The 18,918-nt window shown below is 39.5% G+C and overlaps 3 protein-coding genes across 4 annotated transcripts; 1 reads left to right on the top strand and 2 right to left on the bottom strand.

The window, feature by feature from the left end:
- Nucleotides 1–2,059: 2,059 nt before the first annotated feature.
- On the bottom strand, nucleotides 2,060–6,298 carry LOC307042459 (phosphoglycerate mutase 1-like). Its single transcript, XM_079686334.1, has 4 exons — nucleotides 5,989–6,298; nucleotides 4,972–5,246; nucleotides 3,802–3,982; nucleotides 2,060–3,204 (listed from the first exon to the last, which is right to left on the bottom strand). The coding sequence occupies exons 1-4, from the start codon at nucleotides 6,125–6,127 to the stop codon at nucleotides 3,035–3,037; spliced, it is 765 nt and encodes a 254-aa protein (XP_079542460.1). The 5' UTR covers nucleotides 6,128–6,298; the 3' UTR covers nucleotides 2,060–3,034.
- Nucleotides 6,299–10,829: 4,531 nt separating this feature from the next.
- marveld1 (MARVEL domain containing 1) lies at nucleotides 10,830–12,560 on the bottom strand. The gene has a single exon (XM_079688042.1). The coding sequence runs from the start codon at nucleotides 12,160–12,162 to the stop codon at nucleotides 11,665–11,667; it is 498 nt and encodes a 165-aa protein (XP_079544168.1). The 5' UTR covers nucleotides 12,163–12,560; the 3' UTR covers nucleotides 10,830–11,664.
- Nucleotides 12,561–13,399: 839 nt separating this feature from the next.
- On the top strand, nucleotides 13,400–18,421 carry avpi1 (arginine vasopressin induced 1). 2 transcript variants are annotated; one of them, XM_079689709.1, is made up of 3 exons: nucleotides 13,400–13,565; nucleotides 16,354–16,729; nucleotides 17,144–18,421. In XM_079689709.1, the coding sequence occupies exons 2-3, from the start codon at nucleotides 16,380–16,382 to the stop codon at nucleotides 17,400–17,402; spliced, it is 609 nt and encodes a 202-aa protein (XP_079545835.1). In that variant the 5' UTR covers nucleotides 13,400–13,565; nucleotides 16,354–16,379; the 3' UTR covers nucleotides 17,403–18,421. The 2 variants fall into 2 exon arrangements, with proteins under 2 accessions (XP_079545835.1, XP_079545834.1); XM_079689708.1 differs by having other exon boundaries at nucleotides 13,400–13,576.
- Nucleotides 18,422–18,918: the final 497 nt, after the last annotated feature.

Below are 18,918 nucleotides of genomic sequence, written 5' to 3'. Positions count from 1 at the left end.
TGTGTGTGTGTGTGTGTGTGTGTGTGTGTGTGTGTGTGTGTGTGTGTGTGTGTGTGTGTGTGTGTGTGTGTGTGTGTGTGTGTGTGTGTGTGTGTGTGTGTGTGTGTGTGAGAGTTGATGCACCGGGCAGGCAGGCGGGTCTCAGTGGCTTAAGGTAGTATGTGACATACGTATAAATGGTCAAAAATTGTACATTCTCCGTTAACCTACGAACGCTCCCCGTTCGAGTGAAGGACTATTCCTTCGCAATGTAGCATGACATTGGATATGCGCTTAAAGGTGGGGTAGGTAATGTTGTGTTATTCAATAATACACGTGAGTTCAACTGTCACAATTACGCGTCCTTTTATTGGTAGCTCACATGCTTGTACAACCCTAGCTCACATACTGGTACCATTTCCCGTCCCCTGCCTATGACGTCACTGACCCGTGGCCGTAGGGCTTCACTACTATTGGCTGACAAACACACACAGCACAATAACACCACAGGTAATTTTGGAGAAACCAGCTCGAGTGCGCTAGAATTTGAAAATACACAGCCGGAACAAATCTGCCACTTCCTTACAGAGCCCCTCCTCCAACACACACGAACGCGCACATGACCAATGAGGGCACGAGATAAGTTTGTGCTCAGATGGAAGGCTGATCGGCAGGTAGGCCATCCAGTTATTTTAGCCGGGCCGGCTAAAATGATTGGTCCTGCTTTTTACAGTACCACAGCTTCCAGAGATGAATTTTTTTTTATGGATCTTTTGTCAAAGCACTTCAGATATTCATTGCTATCGGGATGTTAAGAGCATTCCATGGAATATAACAAAAAGTGTATCTCGAGCCGGTTTCTCAAACTTACCTATCCCACCTTTAGATTGTCGTGGATTGGAATTTTTCCGATCATTTCCGTAGGAGGAGTTTGCAAAAATGTGCTTAAAATGCATGAAAAACGCACATTCTTCAATATTGTCAACTTCCTGGGGGGCGGGGCTAATAAAAGCAAATTACAAACATGTCCGCAATCATAAGAGCAATATGTATACAGGTGAATATTGGAAAAACTATATGCGAATAGTTTGGAGTAATTTGGAGTAATTTGCGACATGTAAATCATCAAAAATTGTGTATTCGCTGTTAGCTTACGACCTCCACGATTGAGCTATCAAAAAATGTCTTCGCAATTTAGCATCATATTGGATAGGGGATGAACTTGTCCTGGATTGGAATTTTTCGATCAATGCCCTAGGAGCAGTTCGCAAGAATGTGCTTAAAATGCGTGAAAAACACACATTTTTCAAAATGGCCGACTTCCTGGGGGGCGGGGCTAATGGAAGCTGTTAGGCTTGTTTGAGACAAGCGAGACCGATGCAGACCTGCACTGATGGTTAGTCATTTTGTCCGACTTGCTCTGGAGGCTCGCCTACATGAGACGTTGAAATCTCGCGGGACAAAGACATGGATGCGCGCATGTCAACTTTACGCTGCTCGGGTCTCGTCCATTATCAACACAACGCAGAGAACCACAACGGTTACACTGATGTATTTAATGTCGTAGAACAAAACGTGATCTGTCTCTTAAATTTGTGTCAACCACAGACCTTATTTCGAGCTATTTTCCAGAATCCTATGGAGAAATCCCATTGACTCTGAGACGAGGGAACCCGTAGTGGTAAAATGCTAACTCATTTCCGGGTTTTAGGACTCGTCGCTGCACCACCACATATGTATATTTATTTATATAAAGATAAAGCTGGAAATCATTAAAGAAAATGTATACTGCTAGGTAATTTAATCACTTGTAATACATCATCATTTATTAGTTATATTTTTGTATGAATAGAGATCCTGCTGGGTTAGAATTCTGGTTTAGCATGATACTCGAATCACTGTGAAAATGAATATACAGTTTATCCCACATGACAAGCAGAAGCAACAACTTTAGGCTTGAAGCCTTTCGTTATTACTTTCGGAGCCTTCAGGATACATTTACCAATACAGAAGAAATTACATTTAAAAAAAGGAAATAGTTCAATATTGTAAGACATAATGCAGGTAAATAAAGGCTACATTTAGACAATTTATCATCTTTTAATCATGTTTCAATGGTGTTCCAAGTAATGGATTGGTCCCGTAAACAAGGCCATTCTGATGCAGTGTTTGGCACCATTAACAATTTTCCAAACCTAATGAAACTTAAAAAGAAAAAATTCAATGTACGACACACCAACAACATACAAGGACATGGCACAAATACCGTCTATAGACAAAAAGAGAAAAGGATTTTTTAGTTGTCCTAGCTGTCTTGCTCTCAAGAGTTTGCAAACATTCATCCCCATTTCAAAATGTAAAAGTAAGACAGAAGGTGAGTTGTCCATCCTTAGCAGTGGTCCTTTTTGTTTGAAAATCATCTCATTAAGACTATGAAACTAAAAAGTGAAAGACTCAAAATTAAATAATTATAGACTACAATATCACACTTTGTTTTTAAATTCAACAAATAGTATTGTCGTCCTGGACAGGTAATCATAAGGTCAGTATGATAAGTTCCCTACCACAATCAGTGTGGTGGTATATTTTCTTGTGTAATTGGTTTAATTAGCATTTAACATCCCTGCGTAGGACACCAAATCAAAGAAATTCTAAAATATATTTTTTAGTTTTAAATGACAAGGTTTTCATTATTCAAAGGGTCATTCATTTATTCAAGTGCTTATTCACATACACAGATAAACAGCATGTATTAGCAGTTCTAGCAATTACAGTTAAATTCTGATTTCTTAAAGATTGTCATATTGATGGGCCGTTATAGCAATACATATTTCCAATCTCTTGAGAGCTGTGGCTCCCTGGCCCCAACATATCCCAATGGTTCACTATCTACTATCCCTACACTGTGCAAGTAGAGTAAGGGTGTGTTTGACAATAACCTACAGTGTACTCATCATGTATTACAATCCAAAATAAACGAGGATTTAGGAAAACACGTATGTGGTCAGTTGTTAGGGGCAGCCTTTTCTGTTCACAGAGAGGACTTTCTGTGTCTTTATTTCTTGGCCTTTCCTTGAGCAGCCACGGCCTCCATGGCTTTGCGTACGGTCTCCTCGTCTCCCAGGAACTGCATAGGCTTCACAGGCTTCAGGTTCTTGTCCAGCTCGTAGAGGATGGGGATGCCTGTTGGCAGGTTCAGCTCCATGATGGCTTCATCAGACATTCCTACAGGTGGCAGCATATACAAACAAGTTAGAGAATTTACAGATTATGTTGTTTTTTTTTAAAGAGAAATGTGTTATATGTATATACTCTTGTTAACTTGTTTTGTTTGTCGACCTTACTCGTAATGTAAAGCGTCTTTGGGTCTAGAAAAGCGCTATATAAATCCCATTTATTATTATTATTATTATTATTATTATTATTATTATTATTAACACTTTATTAGGTAAAATATTATTGAAGCTGTAATTCACAATGGTGTTGTACTGGACTACATTACATAGGAAGGTGTTTCTATTTCTTCTCCTTTTTTTAATACATGATATCATTATAATGCAGTAGAGGGAAACTACACCCCTAACAAAGACCTCAATGCTAAACATACAATCGAATTAACACCTCTATGACAGTGTCAGAGAATTATATTTGTGTTGAATAGGGGTAGATTGTTCTGCTGTACCTAAAGTTTAGTGTATAGTTTTTTAATTAAATCATACGAAAATTCCTGACAACTAGGACCTTTGTTTTTAATTTAAGTAAAAGACAAAAAAAGATAATTTGGCAAACTACTTGAATTTCCTTATTCATAACACCACACACCCTCAAGGTGCTTTACAATCCCCCTCAGACTGTTTCCATGGGCAGCGATGAGGACCCTCTTTCCCTGTTTGATCTGAGGTGCAATCTCCTCGTTCCAGTAGGGCAGAGCTCGTGCGATGGTGTCCTTAAGGCTCTCACAGGAAGGAAGCTGGTCCTCACTCAGGTCCGCATAGCGCCGATCCTACAAGGAGGACATTTTAAATTTTTTAAATATATAAAAAGGCAAAAATGAACACTGCAAAAATCAGCACCTAGGTCGCTTTGTCTTTTAGCTTTTTCTGAAGAGACCTTTATTGAAATAGTTAAGGAACTTTGAGTAAGGGTAAGAAGAAGTGTCATATAAAAGCAATGTGCTGACGTTTTCTTTGTCATTTGCAGGCATGAAAGAATCAGCTGTGATCTTATTACACCGTCAACAGGGTAAATGTTGCTTATCAATGTTTTGACAGCCAGCTACGAGTTGCCACATCCTAACTTCAAAATACCTCGGTCTACGCAGACTTCTGATCAGTGTGTTTCTACCTTGACTGAACTTTGAACTTGATCCTAGCAGACCTTATTTCTGCCAGTCATTTATTAACTCCCCTTGGACATACTATTACGGCCCCTACACACGGCGGCGTGCGTTGAAGCTTGCCGGCGGGCGTGTCTGAAGCCTGATGAATCTCCCGCCCCCGACACACAAGCACGCGGTTTGATTGGCTAGAGCTTGTACTGGCATATGATTCGATTGGCTTACGCTTCCGTCGAAGCTTCAAAAGTAGAACATTGCTCTACTTTTGAAGCTCTATGCTTTGCTGACGTCAATGGGGTGACGTCGGCAAAACGTGACGTCACCCCATTCAAAGTGAATGGGCAGAAGCGTTGAAGCTTCAACACACGCCGCCGTGTGTAGGGGCCGCCATGCAACAGCATTAGGGCATATGCTACTAAGCAGTAAGGTGATGTATCTCCAGTTTGATGGATTTCCATCAGATTGCATTTGCACTGCTGTGTCTAAAACACAGATATTCAAGCTGACTGTGCTGCACACAAACATACCTTGAATCAATAAATGCTTCACTCTGATTTCACACATCAGTAAGCTTTTCAGTACACAAAGCAATTTGTTCCTTATATGCAAACTAAAGCTAGTTATGGTATGTATGTACAGTAGATATATTATGTTACCTTGCTGATGATACTGTAGTAGTCATGGTCTGGTCCCATGGTAGGAGGTGGGGTGTCGAATGAGCGCCTCCAGATCTTCACTTGAGCCTCTCCATGCTTGGCGGCTGTCTCTGCCTTGTTTAGCCCTGTCAGCCCCCCGTAGTGGCGCTCATTTAGCCGCCAGGTCCGGTGCACCGGCACCCACATCTGGTCAATGGCATCCAGGACCAACCACAGTGTTCTGGTGGCCCGCTTCAGAACGGAGGTGTAGCAAATGTCAAACTCAAAGCTAGCATCTGTAAGTTCCAGAGAGTGAAATACATTGGATTTTAATGCATTTTTACTGAAACTGTCAATAGAAAATTCCAACTGGATACTTTGATGGCTTCCTTCAGCTTTGTTTAGTTAGTAAATTCCTCTGCAATGCCTTCAGGGAACCACAAGTCTGCACTTTTTTGCATTAAACATCTCTTATAAATGACACCATGGTACCTTGAACAAAAGCAATTGAGTCTGAAAAAAAATATATGTGGCTACATTTAGGGCTACAACCAAAACATATTCATTATCTTTGTTTAAAAAGTCCACAAAACTTAAGATATTTGGTTTATTGTCACATGTGAAAACAGCAAAATATCACATTTGAAAAGCACAATGTCTTTTTAAGTCTAACTGAATATATTAGTGGGTAAATGTGTCTTTGCTGTAATTGAGTGATGCTTTTTCTGACAGATGGTTAAAGAATATTACCCAAACATTCAAGTTGGCATTAAAGTCCACAAGTAGTGCATCATAAAAAAGTATCCTGATTTTTTAAATGAGAACAGATATGTTAACTGTATGTTCTTATAACATTAAATAGCAGTGTGCCAGACAAGCATAATGGAGGCGCATCACCTCTGCATGTTAACAGGGGCAGTCCAGGGTCTGGTCTGGTGCAGAGAGGCCATTATGCAACCAGATCCGTGCACTTGCCCCTACGGTATTTCAGAGAAAGCACACTGGATGATGGGATACATTGAATGAGTTCCTCCTCACCTTTCAATGCCTGTCCTCCTTTCTTCGCCTCCTTTTCCCCGGTTTCACTCAGATCTGCATCGAACCAGCCGCAGAAGCGATTCTCCTGGTTCCAGTTGCTCTCTCCGTGGCGGATCAACACTAATTTGTAGACAGCCATGATTGACAATAATATGCCGAAGGTGAAGAAATTAGACAAAATGTGTTTTAAAACAGGATGCAAAGGCTGTGAATGTGACAACTCTCCTCTTTAGAAAAATAACACAGGTCCACTCCTGTGCTGTCGAACCTCTAAGTACTTTTATTCCGCGGATTGTTAGTCCCTCACTTCCTGGTTTTCACATCCAATAAGATTCCGCAAAAAAAACGGGTTTTTCATCTCTCGACCAATGACAACGGTGGGCTTCAGCTGCGGAGACTCTTCCCTGACCTTCATACTGTGTACAGATTGTACTCCATTGACTTTTCATTGTCTTTCTGTCTGCCTATATCTATCTATCTATCTATCTACATTAATATCGTAGTCTAAGATCCCATAACCAATTGTTGCTTTTCCTACTGTTCATCAAAACATTTACCAACAATTGTTTAAAAGTTCAAAAAGTACAAATGACCAGGAGCAGCACCTCTTCATGTCCCTAAATGTGAGTATACAGTAGCAGTCCCATAACATGTTGGCCCTTTTTGGAGGAGCTTTAAGTATTGCATAACATATTGGCAAAAGCCATCTCAGTTTTGATGACAAAGATGACTGCATACAGAACATATTTGCATATATTTATATTAAGGAGAGAACTCATTCAACCTTCTCACAAAGGACTTTTGTTGTTGTTGTTGTTGTTGTTGTTGTTGTTGTTGTTGTTGTTGTTGTTGTGGTTGCTTCGCCTTGCCACCATCTACTGCTGACTGTATAATGTCAACATTTTATTCAGTTTTTCCCCACACACAGCTTCACAGATTTTTCATTGCCCAGAATGTGATAAGATCCATTCATCCCTCTGAATTATGATCTGCACAAGACAGTAGTCACTTGTATTTGTGAATATAAACTCAACAAATAAAATGTTATATAATTTTTTTTATTGTGGACATTACCAGCCCTTTACATGTTTTTGTAGCCACTATAATTGTTGACGTTCTACCCCAACTAATGTCCACTTGCTATATAGCTTTTTCCAGACCTCGGGGTTAGTCCAGTTCACTACTGTCAGTGATTTTCTTTTTAAAGGTGGCAAATAAGAAAATAGTTTTAAATGTGGTCCAATTCATGTTTTGTGAAACCCTATAACACCTCCTAGTGGGTAAATCCATCACTGTTGGTTCAAATCTAGAGCAGTCTGGAATGTTTGGCTGACACTGAAATGTTTTATTTATGTCTGGACAGTTGAGCTATAGACTCCACAACATTGTTATTTTTGACTTTATTTCGCTGTTGCATCCAAACTTTTATGCGTTCATTCTGACAATGCATTGTAAAGATACCAAATAATGCAAGTTCAGGAGCCTAATGACCAGAAAAAAAATTGCGGATATTGCTTTAATTGAAAGAGAAAATGTGAATTTAAATTGTCTTTTTATCGTCAGAACTACAGTGTGTGAAATCTGTGTGAAAAGTAGTCCTGGGAAACAGTTATGAGCCATGTAAGGTATTATCAGGAACTCCATGATCCGTGCTCTGAAGGAATGTTTGTTTTACTTTGTGTGTCGTCTACTAATGCTGCTCTAAAGATGCAAAGCTCGGTAAGAGTTTTTTGAGAGTGTATCACCTTGGATTTCACTTCTGATTCCTTCTATAACATTGTATTTTATTAAGGTAAAAAAATACAGGTGATTGACAGAGGTGTTGTTGATTATCTTCATGAATAGTGCCAAAGAATCAGTTTGACCGCCCTCCTTTCTCCCTAACTTTCTTAGACTCTGTAAAAAATCTTCTCAACGTCTTGGCGGAGGATTCGCGAGTTGAGGAAGTGGTGGTAATTTCAACGCTCTATAAATAGCTATCATCATTTCCCACCACTGGCTGCCATTGGCTTCAAGAACACTGTGCCCATTCAGACGTATTGTGTGGGCAAAAGCTGCTGAAACAGATGTGTAGTCACCATGTTAGGAAACTATAAACTGGAGAGTATCACAGGCAATCGACAGGGCTGAAACACTGTGCACATTCATGCCTGACACAGACAGGAAATGTCAATCTCAGATTCCTGCTTAGATCTTCATGAGATTATCTTTTTGATATTTTTTCTAGCCCATTTACTTGTTCTGTCAGTCTCCATCTGTTTTCACATATTTCCCTCTCCTTTGCAGAGGAATGTGCATCTCAGCAGTATCTGATGAAGGTGTGGTTGACAGTGCACTGCTGTGTGCATGTGTCTGTGTTTTCATGTTTCATGTGCATACAAGTAGCCTCCCAAGCAAGACAGAAGAGGAGGGCCATGAGCAGGTAAAAAAGATGCAGACACAGAATTAGGGTGCGAAACAAAGACGGGGCACTTCATGTCCAAAGCAGCTGCTGAATACCTTTCAAACCAAAACAGGTAAATACACCTGGTTCAGTTAACACCAGGCCCTGGTCTTGCAAAAAAAAGGAGATGTAAATCAGGACTGGGCACAGTAACAACAAAATAATGCGGGTAATAATTTAAAAGTACAAGTATTTTTTAAATAATAACATTTCCTGTTGAATAATTCTAAACAAACCATTATGTTTTTTCAAGTCCAAAACACTGACATAAACATATTTTTATTGAAAGGGGTTTTGGTCGCTGTAATGTTTCTCATGTTGTTACTGGCTGTGAGGAGATTTCTTCCTAAAGTTATTTCAATGTAAGAAATTCGGTGAAAAATCCACTTCCCTCACGCACAAAAATGCTTTCGGATGTTTAGTTGAAGCTAGTATGAGGAAAGCGAGTCGATGCTTTTCCTTCTGTTTTCCAGACAGTGTTTCATTGCTGAGCTTTGGTGGATTGGCAAAATGAGGAAGTCTTGTCCAGAAAGACTATAACTGTTGTTCTGTACACCACTATGTTGGAAGGCGAATAGCATTTTAATTACAAGGGACAAAAGACATTCCTAACAATTCTCTATGATTATCTCACCAGTGATTTAATTATTGCCATGATTCACAGTCATGTCATTGTTATCCATATGGACTTTAGAAGTGAGTTCAAGGTATTTCTGGCAGCAAACATAAAATCAGATTTTTTGTGAGTTGACATCACTCCATGGCAACAGCTACATGATGCATTTGCTTACAGAGAGGAGAGGAACCATTCGGAAGTGTCATAATGACTATTTGACGGGCAGTTGCTTTCAGAAGGGTGGGTAGGCGCAGACAGGAAATGTCTCATTGGTTGAGTAGACGAGTAGCCAAAAAAAATCACACAGTATGAACTTAAGAGAAGTGCCTTGCTCTATACATCCTTGCCAAGTTGTCAGGGTTTCTTTTTACTCTGTAGCTGGGGGGAAAGTACAATAACCTCCCTTCTGTGGTACACACACCCTTCTAATAATGTCAGGATATAGTAAAGGTTTCCAAATAGGTGTTATTCCCTGTGATTACATGGCCTTCTTGTTTGGAAATGATGTTTGAGGATTACATTCATAAAGGGCTCACACACAACAGTGACAAATCTGAACAGACTTGATCTATAAATTGTGGTCTGTGTAATAATAAGGAGCATGTTAATGTGGTAACCTCAAAAAGATTTCAGGGTAAATGTGGATAGTTAATTCCTGGCTTTAAATGTCAGCATATGCTATAGTTGTGAGTCATCAAACTCAAACGATTCAATATGGTTACTTTTAATACCAAATTAAACCCTGGGTTGGGTCTTTGTTTATGCAGCATGTAAAGCTGCTGTGTTGTGTCCACTTGGTTGTATACAGCAGTGTGTTTCCGAAGGAGCGACACGTGGACAGGACAATACTTCTCAGGAGGGGGATAGAGTGGGTGGGAGTGGGACTCCTTTCCTCCTTTAGAAATGCTAGATTTACATTTTGCAGCTGGTAAACATTAACCCTTTCACTCCTGTAACTCTGACCACAGATGTCACCTTGCATTCAACACGCACATTGCATTCTTTCTGTCGTCGTTGAATAGAAACGCAAACTGACAAAACGCTCAAATGAAATACTAATAAGTCCAATTATTTTTCAAGTTTCCCTGTTTGTCTCTGTCTATACTAGACCATACATAAATCAAGGCTACTTGTATGAGTCAGGTAAAAGAAGATATTCTCGGCCATCAAGCAGAATATATTTCTTATTTTTTAGTCTTTCATTCATGTGTTGTAAAACTTGTGCTTTTATATTCTAATCTCTGCATTTTGTTGCCATGCTTTGATTGTGGATCTGCAATTATAGTGTAAGAGGGTGGATTTCCCAAAAAAGGAAATGGTGCTTTTATGTGTGAGTTGCATTTAATAATCATCATATTTGCAGCATGTTGTTAAGAACTGTATGCTGACTGAAATAGATGACACATTTCATCTTCTATTTGGCTTAATTTTCATTGGCTGAACGTCAGCCCACCTCCGGAACCCCAGCAGACTGTTCCCGGTAAGAACAATCCTCTTCCCAGATGATCACACAATCCCCCCCCCTCCCCCCCCCGGCACACAGATAGGTCTAAGGATCCATGTCTTTCATGTGGTCAAGAAGCATATAAATTATCTCTGCTGATTGGCCAAGGCTTTTATCTCCCAACAGGAAGTTCCTGAGGGCTTCCGTCACTAGTCCCTCTAAATCTGTGTCTCATTTGGTAAAAGCCACCAAAGCAAAACACGTAGTCCAGTTCTTCCCCTCAATTTGAAAAGCTTTTCTCTAATAAAGGATCATAACCAAAGATACGTATCACTTGCTCTCAATTAACTGGTCTTTATTCTTTGACTTTACATAATGAACACTTAAAGGATATTTTCGTTCAGCATAGACATTGTAGCACCAATTACAACTGTATTGTGGGATTGTTGTAAAAAAGAAACCTTGTTGAGTATACAGAGTACTGAAAAAGGCACTGATAGATCTGTTTGCAAAGTTGGATTCATACAAAACAAAAAACAGAGCAGAAGGAAGTCCACAATTTGTTGTAGTCATTCCCACTAACTGTTCGGTGTAGTTTGCTGTCATACAAAACATAAAAAACATATAATATAAAAGGTAATACAAAATATCTCTTTGAAAAAGAAAACCCCTATGAGAGGTTTCAGATTGACAGTACCAACACAAATCTAAACACGGTATGTTAAGGCCATTGAATCGTAAACAATAATTATACTGCTACCCCTCTATAAGTAGCACTTGCAGAAATATATTTATTCTGCAGGAAAATTACATTAAATTAAGAGATAAATGCAAGGCCTTACCTACAGCTAGGAGACACATGAAATATGTTTTAGACCTCCTAAGACATTTCAAATCAGACTCAATCCAGGGTAACTATAGGCCTCTGAGCTACTTGTGTATTTTTCCTGCCAGCAACTCTAAAATAAACTGATAGTGATTTTGAATTGATTCTGCTTCACCACCAGAGTGTAAAGTTTGGAATGGGGGACAAAGTAGTAAACAAAATCCTGCGATAAGTAGAGCTCTGTTGAGTTAAATTACAGTGAAGTTAACTATTCCTCATCTTGCTGTGGATGCCCCCTGAAAAAGGAACCGTACCCCTCCGTGTTGCCCTCACCCCCTTCAGTCTCATCAGATGACCGTCTGTTCTCCTCGACACTTCCTGCAGGCTCCATAAATAACCGAAACTAGGTAAACCAGGCAGCACAGGCAGGCGAACACGGCGGCGGTCAGGTAGACCTTGTACAGACAGAGGTGTTTGTACAGCTCCAGGTTGCAGTAGGAGTTACGGTCCGTCTTGTAGATCATGACTCCGATAGCCGGCAGGTAGAGCACGCCGGCGGCCACGTCGTGTGCCAGGTTAGTGCACAGCCATCGCTCCCCTCCCAGCAGCGGGACCAGGTCCTGCTTGTCCAGCAGGGTGATGAAGAAAAGGGCGAGGGTGAGGAGCCAGAAGAGGACTGCGACGAACAGGACGAAGTGGATGGATCCTTCGTATTTGTTTGCAGCGATGGTGACCCACAGCCCGGCTCCGAAAACAATCTGCAGGATCCGAATGATTCCCAAAAAACTTTTAAGGAACTTCAGGATGTTCTTCCTCACCTGCGGCTGGGAAGGTTGGGGTGGCATCCTCCGGTCACTCTCGGTCCCTTTTTCCCGAACAGGGCGGGTGCTTTCTGCCAGCTGTAAACAGCTGAGGAAAAGATGTGCAAACAGTACAAATAGCGGAAAGAAAGACGGTTTTTGGTCAGACAATAAAGCCAAAAGTAAATAAGTTTAGGTATTAAAAAGAACTATCTGTTCTTTCCACAGCCCCGGGGTTTGAAATGAAAAACCCTTTTGTATGTTTCGTCTTTTCCGTTTCCTCTGTAGAATGCAGCGTCTGTGTTGGGGGGCTGGTTGAGGGAGAGGGGGCGGCCTGTAATTCAAACCCTGCTCCTCCTCTGCTGGCCTGCTGGATCCTCCAGGTCATGTCCGCTCATCTGCTCCTGGGACATTTCCCCGAGGTGTAGTTTCCCCTGGGGCCTGGGCTGTGTGACCTTTTCTCCTCATAGCTTTCAGGGATGAGAGTACGAGATGTATGAGCAGATGTAAAGTCTGCCGAGGCAGCAAGGCAGAGATTTCTTTCAGAGCCAAATCACACATTTTGTAAGCAGGCATTATTTAAGTTGAACTTATTATTTTATTCGTTTTGCAATGCAACTTGTAATCATATTTTAGAAGACTTTTACTTTATTTATGTATTACTTTTTTTGTTCATTTCACAAACACACCAAATAAAATAAAACTGAAACATGCATAAAGGCCACACATATTTCAATTTGAGAAGCACCAATATAATAAATAATATTTCCCTAATACAAAAATCAAAAGCTATAATAGGCTAGTAGGCCTTATGTAATATAGTTTTAACAGCCTATAACATAGCCTATAAGCCTTGTACATTATGGTATAATATAATATAAGCCTGATAGAAAATCTAGGCTAATTTAATATAATAGCTTATAATATAATATGGGCTACGTCAAATAAAATATGATTTTCCTATTTCACTGGATATTTAGGATAACATAATAAGAGAATGTAATATTGAGTGGCTTGTTCGTCATCATGTTTTGTCTGCGTGTTTCTGCGCAGGATGCTCACATGTTACGTCCCCTCCCTCACATAATTGACAGACTCTTCTTATGCTAGCCCAGCTCATTGACGTCAATAGATTTCAGCAAACACGATACATACACACCCTACGTGGCCATGAGGCGGAGCCTTCCTCCCTCTCCTCCTCTCCCAAACTCCTGATTGGTCGAAATAAATGTGTTTCCAGGAGGGATCAGATGATCTCTACACGCTGATAGGTCGTTTGACGACATTGATATGGGATTGACGTTCGGCTCAAGGACAGAATTTGTTTGCAGGTGAAGCTGCTGGACTAACAGGCTGTCCTGCTACATTTCAGCCATTGTAGAAGCTCTTGTGAAGAGGAATGGCGACGCAGACATAGTTTCTGTAGGAACAAAGCCCACCAACAACAGGTAATCTCCGGGTAAGCAGAAGTCCTTTCCTTCACATGACTCTCATGGGATTCGTGTTTACTTTTAACCACAGCCTAATGCAACACACAGTCATTTCAGTCACTGCGCTGTGTTTTATAGTTTAGAAATACGACCACTAATATTGTAAAGAGGATAAGTTAAGTTATTTCTAGCGACTCTTTTCTGCAAGTGATCCGGTTTTAATGCAGAAACCATAGTGTTTGTTTGCAGTATTGACGGTAGACTTGGAGGGAAACAATGGAGAATGTCGTTAGGTTAATGTAAACCTACTTTCAAAACATAGTGTTGTGTTACAGTGCAAGTGTTTGACTGTCTAAAGTTGCATCCTATAATATATTGAGGGACAATCACAGGCTTGCCCTACTGTTATTATAGTCAGTCTAATACTGGCTTGCATTGAAGCATTTCACTTCTTACTCACAAGTTGTTTAGGATTCAGTGTATTGTTTTTCTCTTCTATTTCTGTATAGACTTTTCCTGACAAATGTTACATATATGGGGCATTCTACCGAATTAGTACAAAGTGCGGTCCTACAACAAGAAAAACTATTTAACAAAACAATTAAGTATTCAGAAATGGATATTTACTAAGAATATGTTATGGTCTATTTAAAGACAACCCATTCAATTAGATAGTGATAAGCTTAATATATACAAAAACATCATGTATAGGGTACTTTCTACTACCATATAAATAGCTAGGAAGTAGCTGTCCCCAACCCTGACATCTACATTTCAATTTCTGTAAATAACACTTAAAAAACATTTTATTTTATTTTTTGTCAATGGTGTATTTTGAAGATCTTTATTATTACATGCAAACAGAAGTTGGAATATTTAGATTTATTGTGGGTTTAATTTTTTAATAAAAAAACTATACTAAAAAAATAATTTCCCCAGTTTTCATGTCACTACTGAAACACAAGGGGTTTTAGTCCAATGGCTGGGCCTGGTTTTTAGCCACACCCCTGCATTTTTGACTAGGCAGTGATATGGCATCCCTGTCCCTCATGGCTGAATGGCAAGTACCTATATCCCATACTTTTGATATAAATCTGTTCCAAAATCTGAAAATCGTCGTGTAACCTCAAGAATTGTCACTACCGAACACATTATCTTCAATTAAGTACACTTTTTCTGGGTTTTATGCAAAGTATTAGATTTGTATCTTGTATGTGTGTAAACCTTAGACAGTATATGGTGTAAACCTCTTCAGAGACCTGTATGCTAGCCATGTACTATCTAGCATTCTTTAGTTATGCTCAATTTGAGCTAGAATCGTCACTACCGAAACAGTCACTACCGAAACATGGTTAAGTTTCGGTAATTGACATGATCGTTTCGGTAGTGACAACATGGAATGGTAAGCAGGTAAATCCCACCATTTTGAAATAAATGTGTTTTTAAAGTCTGAAAATCAGTGTATTACTTTAAAGGTCTCTTATTATACTATTGTTAGGCATATTATAGGTCTCAGATATATACAAAACATGTCTATGATGTGTTTTGCTCCAAATACCAAACAGATCACCCATTCGAGCCTCATCCCCCGCTATTTCAGCCTATTACTAAAGTGCTGATTCTGGGTCAGTAGCTTCAAACATTCACACTTCAACATAAGGCATGTTACTTATGAGTTAAGATTAAGCAATAAAGTTGAGGGGAAATTATACAACCTTGAGAACAAAATACTGCAGTCACTACCGAAACAGTGGATGTTTTGTAAAAATGTAAGTATATTGAGTTATCAACTAAAATGATACTGATTGGTTTAATGTATGTTCAATTTCAACAATCATCAACTCTGGAATCAATATGATCAGTATTATGCATTTTACAAAGAAAGTTTGCATTATGATATTTATGAATTGTATAAATTGAACTTTGATTAAAAATGCACTTATATTGATTTAATTGTGAAAACCCTCAAGACATATTTGTTAAAATACTATTTAGAGAAGGTAAAACAATCTTAACAGGTTCATATAATACTTTTTTACTACAGTGTATGTACTATGTTTCGGTAGTGACCATTTTTGGTAGAGGTAGAGGAAAAACATTCCAAAAACAGTCTGAAAATATGATATAAAAATGTATGGTTATTTTACTAGATATGTGTAATTTAATTTATATATACAAAGTATATATGGACAAAGTTTTGGGGAAAAAACATACAAGATGTCAAAACGGTTCCAACCTGACTTTGCACCAATTTGGTAGAATGGCCCATATAGGGCTAAACTAGGTTGAATGTGGCCTAGTATACAATAAATAATCAACAGGTGGCCACTTCTGTTTGCCTCTTAATATGTAACAACAGAAGTCAGATGTTTAACCAAAAGAAAATGTTAAACTTAATTCCTGCCTTATTGGTAAGTTTGACAACATTTTTTCGTTTTAATCAGAAGAGTTTTCATCTACATACAACGCTATGATCTCTTGTTGAAAACCTGGGAAAAGTAAATGGACCGTTTTATTCAAGATTAATTTGTCAAGCTTAAAGAAAGTTGCTTCAGTGGAAAGGCCACATTCAGTAATGATCCTTGTCTCTCAGTGTATGTCTTAGCGTCCATTTTAAACTTAATGTGAGTAAAGACAGTTTCCATCCGCATTAGCCTAAAGTAGGATTAAGAATCAGAGTAGTAGACTTCCAGTTGACTGCTTTCAGTTGAGACGGCTGTGAATTTGTTGTGGCCCAGTCTGTGCTCCTGTTTTGTTCTGTTTTTTAAAGAGTCTTACACATCCTAATCATTAGAAACTCTTACAGATTTCTCCACAGAGTAGAGCCGGTGTATGCCAGCCTTTCCCTTGTTTCTCCGGATGGATACCGGACCTGCCTCCCCCCCTGCCTCCATGGTGGTGGGCCCTTCCCCACTGTGGCGACTGGCTGATAGGAGGAGCAGGAAAGCAGGCTCAGCGAACATCTTCAGCGATGTGAACCTGTGGCAGCTCCAGAGACTGTTCAAGGCAGCGGGGGATCAGGACGCAGAGCAGAGGGCCCAGCTGGTTTGGGGCCAAACAGATGAAGCTGAACTGGCTCAGGCGTTGATAGGACTGAGGGCCCGAAGTCAAAGGAGAGGGCTGAGGTCCAATGGGAGAGAAGCACTGGGCTCACACTGGCTACGAGCCTTCAATCACCTCAGGTAAAATCACTGCTGACCTCATCATTTCATATACATAAGGGCTGTAACTAAGATTATTACCCTAAGTATTAGAAATGGTTTAAATGGTCTACAAAATGTTAAGAAATGTCGCCCTAAACCCACAATGACATCCTCTAAAGTCTGGTTTTGTAGAAAACTCAAACATATATAGTTTACTGCCATATACATTTTTAGAAATCAGTAAATATTCACATTTAAAGTATATAATGAGAATTTTGATTTGTTTACCCTATGAAATGAATTGTAATACCTAGCCAATTTGATTTAATAGTTGAGAACTACCCGAATAATCTTTGCAGCTCTAATAGGCAGCACATTCCTAACATAAAACCGTGTTGCTTTTTAAATTGTGGCATCCATATGGTTTTTAACAACATTGTTTATGTTGTCTAGGATTGGGGAGAGTTCTCCCAGCAGCCCGGGGAAGGACCCTGCAGAGGAGAATGAATCTGAGGCAGGAGCCCAAAATAGTCCAAAGTCAGGCAGACACACCTCATCAGGGACATCAGGTGGAGCTACAGGGGCTACAGTGGGACTAACTGAGGGCCTGGACCATGCAGGGACTTCTGAGAGACCGGCTAGACGCAACTCAGGACTGAAGAGAGGAGAAGGGAACAATCCAGAGAGATACCTCCACAGAATACTTCACTGACTTGACTCAAACCTGACTTTCAATCTGAGTCTGCCAGCACTTCTCTCACACTCATCCCTCCTGAATACTTCTGTTGTGTTCACACACTGTTGCTAGGTTTTTAATTAACCTCTGGAAAAAGCAAGTCATATGTGTAACTGTGCAGGTTGAGAGAATAGACTATTGCCTTGAAGCCTGGTCGTTGTAATGGCTGTGATCAGATGGTACTATACTGGCACTGCACTTTAACTTGTTGCAGACACATCTCTAGCACAGCTGAATACTTATAGTAGCACAAACAACTCACTAGCTCCTGTTTTTCACACTTTTATAATGTGGTTACCTCTCAAGAACTGCCTTTTGTGTATTCCTAAATTCATCCCACTACTTACACTAACCATGCATAAGGATTGTTAAGGGTAGTGGTGTTTAGGTATGTTTGTAGTTCACATCTGTAAATCAAGTAGTAAACAACTTGACACTTATGATCACTGTAAGGCAAATTTAAGTGACTATGAAAATCTGTATTTGCCCTATCAGGTTGAAAGTACTGATACTGTAATGTATGGCTGCATTAAGGATACATTTTCAGCTGTTTCACCCACTAATGTATGATCCTAGTTGTGTGTGTGTAGTATGTCACACAACACTTTAAATGGGTAAGAGTGCACTGTGAGCTAATGTAAGTGTCTTGAGTTGTATACATGCATTTCCATATAATGCGCATTTAGATATAAAATGATTTAAACATATAAGAGTAAAATCCAGGTGGTTCACTCTGCCTAGGGACCAAATATATATATAAATGATCCTCTACTGTTGAGGGAAACTTGACAAATAATGTTCTCATATTAAAATGAGTGAGGTAAGTTGGGTGTGAAAACCCACTTAGCCTAGGAAATGACTGTCACTGTCAAATTGCTTGAAACTAGATGAAGCTTTTTGACAACACTTTTTGTTGTCACTTTTTGATTTCAATAGAGAAGTGAGTCTTTGTATTGTTTTTCTTGTCAAAAATAAATATGCTTATAGGAAAGTGACCATTCTGTAACCACTAAAACATTTTTAAAGTAATGAAAATTTAAAATGTGTTTATGAAAATGGCTTTGAAGGGGCCCTAGTATGCTTTTGGGGGTTTTCCCCTTTACGGTAGTATGTTATATTATTTGTTGTGCATGTAAATGATGTGCAAAGGCTCAAATCCCAGAGTTCCCTCCACATGCAGTTTTTCACTTTTTGAACATTAAAGCATGTAAACATGTCACATTGGATGCACAAAATACAAATATGAACCTGAAAATAGGGCCCCTTTAAATTGATGTTTCAGGATTTTCATTAATATATATACTTGACCATTTAGCTCAAAAAATGCTATGAAGGTAGCCTACAATATTTATTAGTTTGCCATTTTTGGATGTTCATTTTTACCATTATCCAACAACTTGTACACACAGTTTTCACACATTCACACCCAGGGACTGCAGCTCACACCACAGCCTGCCACTGTTCCTCTGAGAAGCTCCACTTGCTTAGATTG

This window comes from Notothenia rossii (assembly GCF_949606895.1).
Source record: "Notothenia rossii genome assembly, chromosome: 6".
Taxonomy (NCBI): Eukaryota; Metazoa; Chordata; class Actinopteri; order Perciformes; family Nototheniidae; genus Notothenia; species Notothenia rossii.
This window is presented reverse-complemented; position numbering and strand designations above follow the sequence as displayed.

What these genes read in the sequence shown, in the direction of transcription:
- marveld1 (XM_079688042.1), bottom strand. Translation starts at nt 12,162, where the DNA reads ATGCCACCCCAACCTTCCCAGCCGCAGGTGAGGAAGAACATCCTGAAG.
- LOC307042459 (XM_079686334.1), bottom strand. Translation starts at nt 6,127, where the DNA reads ATGGCTGTCTACAAATTAGTGTTGATCCGCCACGGAGAGAGCAACTGG. An exon ending in ACTACAGTATCATCAGCAAG is followed by an intron (nt 3,983 to 4,971) that starts GTAACATAATAT and finishes TCCTCCTTGTAG; the next exon opens with GATCGGCGCTATGCGGACCT. An exon ending in GATTGTAAAGCACCTTGAGG is followed by an intron (nt 3,205 to 3,801) that starts GTGTGTGGTGTT and finishes TGCCACCTGTAG; the next exon opens with GAATGTCTGATGAAGCCATC.
- avpi1 (XM_079689709.1), top strand. Translation starts at nt 16,380, where the DNA reads ATGCCAGCCTTTCCCTTGTTTCTCCGGATGGATACCGGACCTGCCTCC. An exon ending in CGAGCCTTCAATCACCTCAG is followed by an intron (nt 16,730 to 17,143) that starts GTAAAATCACTG and finishes TATGTTGTCTAG; the next exon opens with GATTGGGGAGAGTTCTCCCA.